Source organism: Paroedura picta, chromosome 7, assembly GCF_049243985.1.
Source record: "Paroedura picta isolate Pp20150507F chromosome 7, Ppicta_v3.0, whole genome shotgun sequence".
Taxonomy (NCBI): domain Eukaryota; kingdom Metazoa; phylum Chordata; class Lepidosauria; order Squamata; family Gekkonidae; genus Paroedura; species Paroedura picta.
Genome location: NC_135375.1, coordinates 15,281,250 through 15,295,776, shown reverse-complemented (window position 1 = coordinate 15,295,776; position 14,527 = coordinate 15,281,250). Strand labels below are relative to the sequence as shown.

At 43.6% G+C, this 14,527-nt stretch overlaps 1 protein-coding gene across 4 annotated transcripts in view; it reads right to left on the bottom strand.

The window, feature by feature from the left end:
• Positions 1-231: 231 nt before the first annotated feature.
• DCC (DCC netrin 1 receptor) overlaps positions 232-14,527 on the bottom strand; it is a 939,742-nt gene continuing 925,446 nt past the window's right edge. For all 4 annotated transcript variants that reach the window (XM_077346794.1, XM_077346795.1, XM_077346796.1 and 1 more), the window contains exon 29: positions 232-13,528. In XM_077346794.1, the coding sequence (XP_077202909.1) occupies positions 13,439-13,528 (90 nt within the window). In that variant the 3' untranslated portion in view covers positions 232-13,438. The remainder of the gene's footprint in view (positions 13,529-14,527) is intronic.

Below are 14,527 nucleotides of genomic sequence, written 5' to 3'. Positions count from 1 at the left end.
GAGTGAAACTGAATGAATGAATGAATGAATGAATGAATGAATGAATGAAGCAAGAACATTCCACAGGATACTTGGTGGCCACCCTTTTCAACCTATGCCCTTCTAGAAGTGACCTCCTGTAGTATCACCGCATGAACATCTAATTGACATCTGAAGCCACCAGCAGACAGACAGAGAGAGTGAGAGAGAGAAATTTTGTATCAAAACTTTATTTATTAAACAAAAAATGCACCATTGGAATACCATTTCTATAAAAAAATGAATATGAGACTGTTCTACAGTACATTACAAAACCCCCTTCCCTCCCCATCATGTAGCAGAATACAAGATTGTGTGTAGAAACAGTCATTTATTTCCAAACCCTAAGCAAGTTCTCTTCCTCGTAGAACAAGATTTACACTTAAATATTGCAATCACTAGTCTAATTTGGTTAACAATGCTAGAGTCCCACAATTCAAAGGAAACCTTTGTAGGCACAAAATGCCTAATTTTAGGCTTTTTGTAACAACAAGATTATTTTTGTCTCTCCCTTAAGGTTCGTTAAAGCTGTGGTGTGACTCCTTCTTGATAAATGCATCCCCTGTAGGTTAAGGACTCGTATGGATTTTCTCTCAAAGATCTTTGGAGGAAAAAAACAACTTAAGTTTAATAACAGAGGAATGCATCCAGGGCCGAATCCTGCAATGTGCACAAGGGCACAATCTACTCAATTTTCTCCCTCTGTTTACCGTGTGCCATTGGAAGGCAATGGAACGAAACTTCGTGTATCACGTAGTTACCGGAAATTTTACATGAATGGGTTCAGTCCATTCTCAAAGTCCTCTGGACACACCCAGCTGAAATGAAATCTGTGCAAAGCACTACATATCTCCTCCTTCAGTGTGGGGTTCTTGTCGGATGACTTGGAGCAACCTGGCCTTACTAATTAATTTTATGCAGTGCAAATCAAAATGAGGCTGGTTAAGAAAGATCACTGGATATTGTGCACGAAACTGAGAATTTCAGAAACCAATCCCAGAATCCTCTCCTGTTGAAATCTAGGGCTCTGGGAATCGATTCTAAAACCATCTCCCAAACTGCAACTATGCAAGCCAGATGCTGAGATCACAAAAGAACGATTGGGAAATTGGGCACAATGCATGTGATGGTATTGGTAACATACATATAGCACACAATTGCACTCCAGTGTCTAGAGTTTGACTGACATCTCATTTAAAGGGTATGCCTACAAATGCAATGGGGGAATGAGCTAAAGATGGGTCTCATAAAATGTATGACCAGGGAGATCTCAGAGCTCTGCTACCAGGTCAGGTGCCAAAAAGCTCTTTGATGTGACATTCTCATACTAAGACAACAGAGCTGGCAGCAAGAACTGTAAGGACACAGAGATGGTGACTTGGAGCTATGGGAAGTAGCTGAAATCTTTGCTCAGAGAAAAGGTTCTGGATTTGTAGTTTCTTTTTCCTCTTGCGTTCTCAACAAGCACAATCCAGAATTACATAGCAGTGCTTGAACCCTGTTGAAATGGATGAGAATTACGTGTTGAGTTGGAACTCATAGTATGTTCAAAGGGACCTAAGAATGCCTCACTGGGCCAACTGCCATGTAAATGGTGGAAGCCTGACCAGAACACCACATGGATTTCCATGTGCATACCTGTCAAGGTATGCTCCATAAGCAGAACAGACATAGTGAGTCCAGACAAGCCATGTGTTGTGCAGAGTGCGGTATGTGGGCTGAAGAAACCTGAATGCCTGTTCCTGCAGAGCCACAAATGGGTGCCTTTGGATTGCTCATTGTCTTATAGCCTGACTCACATCATAAGGTCCTTACCATATGTGTGGTTAAGTCGCAAGCAACCTATGACATCCTCAACAAGGGTCTTTCAAGACAAATGAGAAGAGGAAATGGCTTGCTACTGCCTTTCTCCACGGAGCCTTCCTTGGTGAGCTCCCATCCAGGTGTTAACCCTGCTTAGCTTCTGAAGTCTGGTGACATTGAGCTATCCCATGCTGCCTTCCCTCCCTCCATAAGGTCCTCAGGAAGATAAACATGAGAATATCTCATGGATACAAGCTTGGACTCGTTGGAACAGGATAAATATGCTAATATAGGAACTGGATTTATCCTTTCTCATCCACACCATCAAAATGATGGGCCATGACCTAGCCTAGTTAAACAGCCTTAAGTATCATGTTTGATCGTAATGGGGGAGCTGTTTAATCAGCCTTCAATTAGCCTTACTGTCCATTAAGTGGGCCAAGAACTAGTCATTAAGTGCACACTTTTTGCTTCGGATAAAGTCAGTGATACTGAAGAGCACTTCTCTTTGGCAGGCTCATGGCTCAGGCTTTCTAACAAAGCTCCACCAGAGACATCAGCAACATTGTGCCCAAGCATTTAGATCCTGCAACGTGGTGTTTATATGTTCAGAAGCGCATGGGACAGCATGAAAGATGTTCAGAGTCAGTTGTGATCATGAACCTTTTCAGTGGGTAGTGAAGAATATGGAAGTCATGATCTAATGAGAGGCGCACATGGCCCTATGCCCAGTTTCTTGGGGGGGGGGACAGAAACAGGAGGAGTACATGGTAACAATTATATAAGAAAGAGGAGGAAAAAAAAACCCATGTAAGGTCAATGAAAAAAACTTAGACACATCTTCTTGCTCCGTTGTGGTATATCCCTTTTTATTTTGGGATATATACAGTTATTTCCAATTCATTTAGTTCCAGCATGCCCTGGAAGGTAGGTGAAGCTGGACATAACTGAGCTGGAAATAATTATATATATCAAAAAATAAAAAGGGATCTATCACAATACAGCAAGAAGATGTGGCTAAGTGTTTTTACTGACCTTAGATGGGTTTCCTTTTAGCTTCTTAAAAAGCCAGATATATAAACTGGAGGTATGGAGCCCCGGTCAAAAGATCTTCAGTTGGCTTAGGGACAAAAGGGATAAAGACTAGAGGGCTTAATGGTGATCTCCTTGAACTGCAAGGAGATCTTTCTGAGTTTAACTGTACCACTTGTGTCTTGGGTAAGTTTTTACAAACTAGGGGAGATGCGCACACAACATTCATTTGTGAATTCATTTCTCCTTGCAGAATTTGGGTAAAGGAATTCCCACCGAAGTTCCTGAGAGGTGTTAAATGAGAGACTTTCAGGATGGGGGCCTCCCCTTACATGGTGCCCGCCCTTACTACGGGTACAATCAATGCAAATGTCAACCATCCATAGCATTTTGAACCCCTTTCATGTAAACATCTTGGGCTGAAATAGGCTTCACTTCAGCTGGGTCGTGCCCAAAGGCGTTCCCCATAACGATTTAATTAAAAACCTGAAGCTCACATCAGTGAAGCTTTCATTAAATGGCCCATTTGAACTTGGCCAGAAGATCGCCAAGAATGTCGCCAAGAATATCGAGAATATCGCCAAGGAAGGTCTCTTTCTTATCCTGCAGATAGCTACAGCGATGATGGGGTTCCAAATCAGAGGTATGCATTTCAGCTCTAAAGGCCAACAACAAGAACATGAGAACACACCACAACTTTAACATCCTGCTCCAGGTCTCCAACCAGGTATCCCTTTTGTTTTCCAACCATAAATTATCCCAAAGAAACCACTCTAAATAATAAATTAAATATTACTTATAAAAAAGTACCCTCTTCCCTCCCTCCCCTCCCCTCCCCCAAACAGGATGACAATTCACAAAGGTGGGAATTGCCAGGGCTATTTTACAATAATAAAAACAGTATTGTTCCTTCCGACTACCGGCTTCGCTTCCTCCATCTTTATCAAAAGACATGTACAGCATACACTGAGATCACATTGGCTTGGGCAACTTGTGGCGTATTTTTTAACCTTTCTGGTGATCGCGGATATCGGCAAAGAGGCAGGGAAAACAAAGAAAGAGCAAACCGCTGCAAAATGTCTGCTGACGTAGGAACAGGAACGCTACGCAAACTCAGAGTATAGAATTGTGTCCGGAATGGAACAAGACAACTGGCTAATAGGGATACCAAAGATGCCATTTCAGAGACTGGTCTACCTTGCCTGAATCGTTTTATAGCATGAGGAAGGAAGGGGAGGGGCAACTGTGGATAAGTAATGTCTCACCCAATGTCACTGTGAAACATTCATCTCGATGAACATGCATGGGAAATCAACAAGCTGATCCAGATCAGTAGAAACTAATTTTGGATTTTCCAAAAAACAGACACTTGACCTGTGGGTTTCTGCTCCCTTTCCAGTGTGTGCATCAATGTACAGGTCATGCCCAAAGTTGTTCCTACACCCAGCAGAGCGACAAGAGCTTTGGCTTTGCTGATGGACCTCATTGTGGTTTGATAGAACATTTGCAGCAGGACACTTAAGGGGTGGTGGTCAGGGGCTTGCAAAAGATGACCAACTGAATATAAGGGGGTGAGTTGACATGGAGATGTATTTACTGAAGCACTGCATGCAAGATGGCGGAAGAAAAACTGAGCAATTTTCGGGCTGCAGTCTACATTTAAACTCCTGAACCTTCTGAAGAGTGTGGACTAGGGAAGATCCGTAAGAATAGGAAAGCTTGGTAAGATGAGATATTCAGGAACTAATTACATTGGCAACAATCCAGTTCCAGTAATGACAAGGGCTTCTGATTCTCTTCCCAGAGGGAAAGGAGCACATATTAGAGTCACCGACTCTATAATCAGAAGTTAACTGCCTAAGGGTCTCCAACCTTTCTGAGCACGTGGACATATTTGGGATTCAGATGTGGCATGGTGGGTCCAGCAACAAAATGGCGGCCAGAGTAGGCAGAGTCAGCCACAACAAGATTGCTGTGCTTTAATTTCATTAAAAGAATGCATATCCTTGTGTTGCTAAAGCAATGTTTTACACAAATCTAAACAGCCAATCAAGACTCCAATAGTAAACCAAAAGCCCTGCTGGGCAAAAAGTCCTAGCTGCTCCCTTTCCACTTCTTAAAAACCCCTAGTACCAATCCCATCTACCCTAGTAGACAGGGGTAAGAGCCAGGTGTGGCAAATCCAACCACCATCTCCTTGCCCTTCCTCAAAACTGAACTGGCAGCAATGAGGCCTCTCAATATCTCCCCTGTTCAAGATGCTCTGTGATTTCTTAGATCCTGACATCCCAGTAAATTTAGGAGAAACCATGGGAAACTGTTGGTTTTTGTGCACTTGCAATTCAAGATCCCGAGGATCCTATGAGGTTGTTCGAATGTATGGGAACTGCTTATTTCCTGATTGTATCTGGAATGCTGCTGTGACATCATAGAAGGTCTAATATCGGTACCAGTGTAATGTGATCCTATTAGAGCTGCCCAATACGTTTGAGTGTGAAAGAGGACAGGTCTAATGAGGAGGGCTGATGCGGGTCTAGGACCATCACAATCTAGGCCTGAACTCAACAGAAGTTAGTCTGAGCTTGTAAGAAGCCTGTGGTACTAAGCTGCGGTCCATTTCGGGACTTCCTCCTCCAAATTCACCACCATCCATATTCAAGAGTGTGCGTCATTTTTTGCTGCCATGGGAATTCAGTGCATTCCCACTTGTAAGAATGAGGTGTGAACGCAGAGTAGCCAAAATTTAACACCCTACAATACTTAGGGATGACATATAGGGAAGGGATGCTTAATCACAAGAGATTATGGGAGATCAACAAGAAGATCCAGACCAGCGCAAGCTAATTTTTGATTTTCCAGATGCCAGACACTTGACCTTCGGTGTTCTATGACCACAAATAAGCTTACAAGTGGTCCTTATGGTCAACTGTGCCAACGTACCATGCAGAGCAGATCTGAAACTTTCCAGAGTTCTGGTTAGGAAGCTAGTGAACAGGCCCTTTCCTCAGCTACACAGAAGCAATCCCATCTACCCATCTCTACTACATACCAAAAGGTGGAGTGAATGCCTTCTTGCTCAGTTCCTTCTGCAAAGCCACAAAATGAATCATAGAATCATAGAATCATAGAGTTGGAAGGGGCCATACAGGCCATCTAGTCCAGCCCCCTGCTCAAAGCAGGATTAGCCCTAAGCATCCTAAAGCATCCAAGAAAAGTGTGTATCCAACCTTTGCTTGAAGACTGCCAGTGAGTAAGAAGAGGAAGATGGGTTGTGCGACGGCACAGATGTCCATTTGAAGAACACCAGTCAAAGAAAAGCAATATATCCTTCTTCTTTTGGGGCAAGTGTCTGTCTGTGTATAGTCCCATAACTGTGGGACTAGCATACATGAAGTTTATCAATGAAATCTTTTCTGTATGACTGCTGTACTGAAAGGTAGTGGCAACCCTTCAAGAGCCTACTACATGATGGATGCAGGTAATTCCACATGGATGTTTTGAGCAACTCAGGTAGGGGAACTGCCAGAGCAACCTGATGATAACAGATCCTCGGATAGAATAACTCTTTACAGTGATAAGAAGAAAGTTGCTTTGCCGGCTGACAAAAATGAAAACAAGCAGGATGTAGTCACCCCGTTGCCCTTTAGATGAAAGAATAATACCTGAACAGGTTTTTATTGTCTGTTCAAATCTTTGCAGCTTGATGAGGACAGAAAGCTAGGATCTTCTGGGCATCCAGGGTAAATAAAGTGTGTCGACTGTCATCTCAAGGTTCTGGAGATAAGTTGGGGAGTTTTATAACCTGTCACAAGTGCAACTGAGATACCACCTTAGGGAGAAAGGTAATGTCAGGTGAAAGTACTGTGCCTTCCCTGTGCATCAGCAAAAGGAAGGTGACAGCTTCTTTGCTTTGCATTCAGAGATTGTTTCCACTACAAATGTAGCCTTAAAGGAAAGGAAGTACGGACTGCATGTGGACATTGGTTCAAGTGGGTTGCCCATACCTGGAGTTAAAGCCAGGAAGAAGGTGCAGATTGAAGAAGAACTAAGGTTGTAGGCCATCCCTTCCAGAAGAGCTTGATGAGATAAGGTATGATGTTCCTCTATTGTGGAATATATGGAAGAACTGCTGAAATGTCAACCAGAATTAAAGATACAGGGATAGTCTGTCATAGCAAAACTAAACAGCATACCCCAAAAAGTCTGCAACTGAGATAGTGAATAGATCCCTGATGTGGACAGAGGCCCGTGCAAAAAAAAAAAGTAGAAATAAACCCACCATTAGATGACTTGATGCTGCCAAGTCATCTAATGGTGGACTTTCATACTTTTTTTATAAGCCACGACCTAATAAAGTCAAAAAACAGGTCTGGTATTGTCAGGTTGCTGAAAGATTTAGCTGTATCCTTTCCTGGCACTGAGAGACAAGGTCTGGTCTCACACACAGTTCTATAAAACTTCTTCAGGATGGATTAGGCTTGGTGAAGCACAGTTGGCATGGGGCCACCATGGTTCTATGTAAATACAAATAGCTCTGCTTATAATTTTGTAAGGTACTCGAGGTATAAGAGGCATGGGGGAATTCATACAAAAGCAATCATTATCCCCTAGACAACCTACTTCTGCATATCTTGGAGCACAATTTTCTGTATCTGATGATACTCACAGTGTGAAAAATCTATCAGGGACATCCAGAACATGGTGGGGACATACATATACTACATAGGGCAGGGGTGGCTAAACTGTGGCTCTCGAGATGCCCATGGACTACAATTCCCATGAGCCAGCTAGAAATTGTAGTCCATGTACATCTGGAGAGCCACAATTTGACCATTCTTGACAGAGGGTCGGTCTACAGCCTCTTGGAGTTGGCCGAAGTATCTGCTGATTGTTTTTCAACATCAGCACCATGGACAGTTACCCAGGAACTTGGTAACAATACTGTATGTTGACATCAGGACAATTCTCTTCCTCATCAGAGGTTGAAAAGGCACCAGTCCTCATTATACCATGTTTACTTAAACTACAATGATATGTGCTGTCAGAGCATGGCGTATCACATTAATGGCATAGCCCTGCCAGCTCCAGCTCTACACAAGTGTTTTTGGTTGCAAGAGTAATACTGGCTGATTGAAAGGTTGACCTATACTGCTTGAAGAGTAAGGATATTAAATAACCACCACTGTCGTGAGCTGAGGGTGTTGGTGAGAATGCTTGGTCTTGGTGCTGTTGGAACCGAGAAGAAAACCCTAGTTACGGTCATGTCATGTGGCGATGGGATTACTAGATGGGTCATTTCATGTGGAGATAAGAGATTCAGTTTGCCGTAGTAGTTAAGAGTGGTGGCTTCTGATCTGGCCCTTACATGCCACTTTTCTCTACCAGAAGGAGTCTCAAAGTAGCTTACAACTGTCTTCCCTTTACTGCTTGGTCAGAACACCTTTATTAGGGCCATGGTGGGTCCAGGGTCACCCATCTAGCTGCATGTGGGAGAGCGGGGAATCACATTTGGCTTGCCAGATTAGAATTCTGCACTCCTAACCACTATACCAAGCTGGCAATACACCAACCTCACAGGGTGTCTGTTGTGGGCAGAGGAAGGGAAGCTGATCATAAGCCACTTTGAGACTCCTTCAAATGTGTGTGGGGTATAAAAAACAACTCTTCTGCTTGATGGGAAAGGAGACCGAAAACATGAATCCAAGGAGTTGCTGGATCCAAACAGCCTTTTGTATTGCATGCTGACAAAGCAGCATGGAAGAACTATGGTTCTAGCTATTCAGTCCCAAAATTAAAAAGCCTGGAGGTGAAGCACATCAATAAAGGATTCAGTATACTGATGGAATGCCTTGTGATTTATCCATATAGATATAGACTAATGCAGTCACAGAGTAGAATGAATACCCATCTGTACAACCCAATATCAAACCCCTATGTAAAGCCAAGCCATTGAGACCCATAAACATGGATAGATCCATTCAATGGAGAATTTCACCTATGGCTGCCATATGTTGTGAGAACACCTGGTGCCATGGAGAATATGAATGATAGAACCTGATGCTGCTAGCATTTGTCCTGATGGCTAAGTGAAGGAATCAGTAGCATTGTATTTGGATGGGCACATGAGATCTAGGGATCTGGATCTATGAAGTTCGTTGGGAAATGGACTATCAGTGAGAAAGGCCATCCCAGCTTTGGGGCACATAAATGTTTGGACAACCCAGAGATTCAGGATGAGCCTGAATGTACCTTTTACAGGGGTCACTGAAGAAATGGGACTTGAATTTGTATTAATGCTCACGCATAGGAATGGAATCAGGACCTTCCTTGCCTAGAAAAAAGTTCATTTTCTGAAGCAATCCTCCAGAAGAAAAGATAGTCATATAAGGCTGAGGAATGGTACTGCATGAACTTTGGTGACAACTGGCTATCTGAAATGCTTCTGAGTCCATCAAGGAATGCCACACAACTGGCAGTCTTTAAGCAATGACTGGACAGATATTTTTCACGGATGCTTTAGGTTGAGCCTACATTGAGCAGTGGGTGGGACTAGATGGCCTGTATGGCCCCTTCCAACTCTATGACTCTATGATTCCATAACTGGATATAGGATGCCTTGTGGGAAAGAGGACATGTGTCATGGCTCTTGATTCCTTTAGGCTCGATTAGTGAATTTTAGCCGTAACTACAGTGTAATTTTTTATTAAAAGAGACCAGACAATGGTCTTGTTCATCTGAAGTAGGCATTCCCTGTTAATGTGCAGCACTGTTACAAAGAGAACCTGTTTTGTCATTGGCACATGGGTTGTTGAGTAAGATGGGCCAGAGGAAAACTACGAAAAAAGGAAGAGAAGAAACAAAGGAATGCAGAAGTGAGAGAGATCATCCATAAAAGTTCTCACTAACGTTCCGTCCACAGTGGTCAGAACTGAACCGGAAGGCTCTGGTCCTCAAAGTATGTGAAAAAAGAAAAATTCAGACTGCCCACCGGGGCACGAGTGCCATTTCCATGTTTCAAGCTCCAGAAAGTTTAGGTGTTATGAACGAGTTCAGATGTCATGAATGAACAGGGGTATCATTAACTTGGCTAAATAACGAAACAATGAATTCAGTCGTGAGATGCACAGAGACCCTGAAGACCGAGGAAGAACGCATCCTATTTAACAATCTAGCCATAACTGAAATGCTGGGTAGCTGAAAAATCTAGGAAAAGAAATTCTCCTGGGAAAGTAACAAGCAAAACTAGCCTTGCAAACCTGTTCAAAATTCAGAGAGTTTCTGCACTCCGTCAGGTGGGAATGCAATCTTTCCCGTCTGACTGTTGTTGAAGCAAGACGTAGACTTGTGCAGCATCCAAAACTAGATGCAGTCGGGTGCCCACCGGAAACCGAGTTAGAACATTTCTCAAAAGTCAGCCTTTCATACTAAGCGGGACTTCCTAGTTATTAGAAAGCATTTGCATTTGGGCTAAATTGAATAAAGAGCATTATTTGGGGGGATGCTTTCTCTGCGACACCAGCATTTAAAAAAAAAAAGCATTTGAGTTCTCTCTTCAACCTCAGCGTGAGACTTTCTTTTTTGTCCAAAAAAAAAAAAAAAGCTTTCTGAATTATTACTTTTGATACCGCGCCATTTTACTCCAAATATTTTATTCAGGAATTCACATATAATTACCTTCCTAATAAAAAGAGCTATTAGGATGTAAAGATCTCCTTCTCCTTTCCCTGCTCTTTTAAAATTATGACCTACTCAAGCTTGAAATCAAAGGCAGTGCTGAATGCAGTAACTCAGCCGAAACCTTCTCATTGGGTTTTTTTTTTTTGCAGCCTCATAACTGATAAATATGCAAATGTAGTTCCCTTTTGGTGATTTGCCTGTGAAAACAGGGATTAGCTATGAATGAATGCCAAAAGTTGGGTCATGTGAAAAGTGCACACGACTCTCGGTTCATGTCACCGGTTTGGGATGTCACTAAACAATGTAACAACAAAAAAAGAAAAGATGAAATCCTGGAATGGGGAGGAAAGACTTAAAAACGCGTCATTTAGGTTCACAGCGAGCCTCCTGATGGAAATGAGGGCAACTGTTCCGGCTTAATTTTAATGTCAGCTCAGCGTACGGGTTAAGAGTGGCGGTTTCTAATTTGGAGAGCCCGGTTTGATTCCCTGCTCCTCCACATGCAGCCTGCTGGGTGACCTTGGGATGGTCACAGCCCTGATAGTGCGGCTGTCACAGAGCAGTAACATCAGGGCTTTCTCAGCCCTACCTACCTCGCAAGGTGTCTGTTGTGGGGAGAAGAAAGGGAAGGCGATTGCAAGACACTTTGAGACTCCTTCGGGTAGTGAAAAGCAGGGTATAATAACCAACTCTGCTTCTACTGACTGACATTTGCCATTTTGAAGATTGTAACAAAATGTCTTCTTTTATTTAAGAGAAAATCCAGAAACTGGCTTGTAAACATTTGCACACGGAGTAAGACTTCCACAGCGCTCACAAAATGCCAAAGTCGGCGATGCGTAGCCAGCTCAGTTGCTTGGTGCCGTAAATGTATCCTTTGGCATGGCAGAAAATCTCAGGTGCAGGCTGCTGCTTCTTCCTCTCGGCTGGCTGGCTGTGCCTTAGAACATAGGCTACCTTCATCATTACCCAAAGCCAGCTCTTCTCAGGAAGGAGGGATCGGTTTGTGGGTGACCAAGCTCAGCAGCACCCCCTGTGCATGAATTGATCGTCTTCGGCAGTTGTGTTTATGGCACTCTGCAGCCTTGTGGGGTGTCAGGAGTTCACAGTGGGATTCCTTTCCCACTAGGCGGAAAATAGTTTATCGTTATACGGAAAAGTGCACATATTTAGAATTGCCTCTGTGTTAGCTTATGAACAAAATGATGTCATTGCAGATTCCAATTTCCGAAGGACCTAGAAGTTGGTGATATACCCTGATTGCAAATTAAACTCTTCTTTTGCTCTGATTAGCCAGACATTTAACAACAGAAGGATTAGCAAATACTTGCTATATTCTACCAACAAATCGTTGCACATTGCCAGCAAATGGCTCTTTTCCACCATTTGTGCAATGTGATGAGTGCTTGAAATGATATATATTTTTTTCCAAAACATGAGTATTGTCAATAATATTTTCCCCGTATTTTGTGCTGTTTACGATATTTCTGACCCTTTGGTGCTATGTGGTAATGCTTTTGCATTGCAGTGATTAAGAAATAAGAGGGATTCTTAACTTGACAGTGGCATGTAACATGTATCAAGATGTTCTTTGATGGTCTACACTCACACAGACACACACTCATAGAACACCCTGCAAACCTCTCTAGTAAGTCAAATGTGTGATCATAGGCCCATTTTACACATGACATCATTGTGGCTTGGAGTCGGTGCCACTTGGGTCCTGCCTGCACAAGGTTACAACCTTGTGTGAGGCCACACCCAAATGGCTCAGATTTATTTTTGCCACAAGAGAGTTAAAATCAGCATGGCTCAAACAATGTTGGGGGTATGCATTAGTGATATGCAGAACCCCCAAAAGCAATGTCTCTGGGAATGCCTGTTTAAATTTAGGGGAAATCTAGTCACAAAGAGTGATGGTACAGATCCCCTCCGCTTACCCTGGACTTTACTTGCTCTTCCCAAACTTTTGTGAACTCTCAGATAAAGACATCTTTTTTCCCTAGTTCACTCAGAGTCTGGTGGCACCTGATTGGCACTCCTGTCGGAATTCCCTCCACCCTTTTCATGGATCCCCAAAATTAGTCTTTGGAAAGAGGTGACAACAGTAAGGATTGGTGGAGAGTGCAGGCAGCAGTGGACGCATCTTCTGTAAGGTCTAGATCAGGGGTAGTCAAACTGCGGCCCTCCAGATGTCCATGGACTACAATTCCCATGAGGCCCTGCCAGCGAATGCTGGCAGGGGCTCATGGGAATTGTAGTCCATGGACATCTGGAGGGCCGCAGTTTGACTACCCCTGGTCTAGATGCTATGCTAGTAAGGATGAATGATTAATGTAGAGGGAGTGAGGGAGAGGACGCTCCCATTGAGTCTTATGAACCAGGAGTTATTCGGAACTCCATTTCAAAGGCTTCCTGGTGCTCTGTGGAAACAGCCAGACCTTAAAGATGAGGCATTTCCTGCTGCTGCAAGGCTTCCATAACTTCTAGGTTCCCCATCCCTCACAAAAGGGGAAGTGGAATCCTGCATTGGTGAGGGAATAGTGGCAGAATTGGTGCAGCGGGTGAGCTTGTTATGACTTGGGCCTGAACTTCAGTCGAGTCGGTGGGCTTGGCTCATCGGTAGAGCACTATCAACTACCAAGAGGCACTCTCCTCCATTCTGCTGTGAAGATGTCTTCCTTCTAGCTTCTGTGGGTGCCCTTTCATCTCTGCTTGAGGTTTGTGGCATGATCCATTGGAATGAACAACAGTCCTGTTGGGATGCTGAGATCGCTGTGTTGAATGGGACTGGATGATGCAGTAGTTGGCTTTGTGGTTGAAACAGGTGTCAGGTGGTGGTACATGTGAAATGCTGGTATGCTGCAATGTTCCTGGGTTGCTCCCTTGGTCTTCTCTTCCATATCTTTCAGAAGGCTGAGCCAGTGATAGCATTAAGCTGCTTCATTAGCCCCTCCAAACTAGCCATTTGTTCACTCAGATCGTCCTGTTCGTATACCTGTGAAGAAATAATCATTCAGTTCATTTTATACATTTGAATTTGGGTATGACTTTCAGTTCAAAAGGATTGGGGTGGGTAACAATTCAAACATTCGTTGAGGCCAGGTTCTTAAGTTCAATACCCCCCCCCCCAGCTGTGCTATAAAGGTAAAGGTAAAGGTATCCCCTGTGCAAGGCACCGAGTCATTTCTGACCCTTGGGATGATGCCCTCCAGCGTTTTCATGGCAGACTCAATACGGGGTGGTTTGCCAGTGCCTTCCCCAGTCATTACCGTTTACCCCCCCAGCAAGCTGGGTACTCATTTTACTGACCTCGGAAGGATGGAAGGCTGAGTCAATCTTGAGCCGGCTACTGGGATTGAACTCCCAGCCTCATGGGCAAAGTTTTCAGATGGCTGCCTTACCACTCTGCGCCACAAGAGGCTCTTGTAGCTGTGCTATACCAATGTGCAAAACCCCTGGTGGATGAATGTGGAGAGGTAGGAGGTTTCTCATAGCCATCTGATACTTAACATAATTGTGAGACTTCCAGCTTTGTTTTAAGGATTGGGGGTATTTATGGGGTTTAGATTGCTATTGTAATCCACCTTGAGTCCCTGGAGGAAAGCGGACTATAAATTCAATAAATAATAATAATATACTGTAAATAAAAGATAAAGTTCGGTGATAATATTCCTCACAGTAAGGCCTTTTGCTTAGTTTTATGGAGCAAACAACAGGGATTTCCTGGTGGTGGCCCCAGAGAAACTCCCTGACAAGGAAGAAGAAGAGCTGTATTTTGTACCCCACTTTTTATTTCCCGAAGGAGTCTCAAAGCAGCTTACAACCATCTACCCTTCCTCTCCTCACGACAAACACTCTGTGAGGTAGGAGAGGCTGAGAGGGCTCTGAGAACTGTGACTAAACAAAGGTCACTCAGCTGGCTGCATGTGAATAAATGTGGAATCAAACCCAGTTCTCCAGATGAGAGGTTGCAACTCTTAACCACTACACCAAG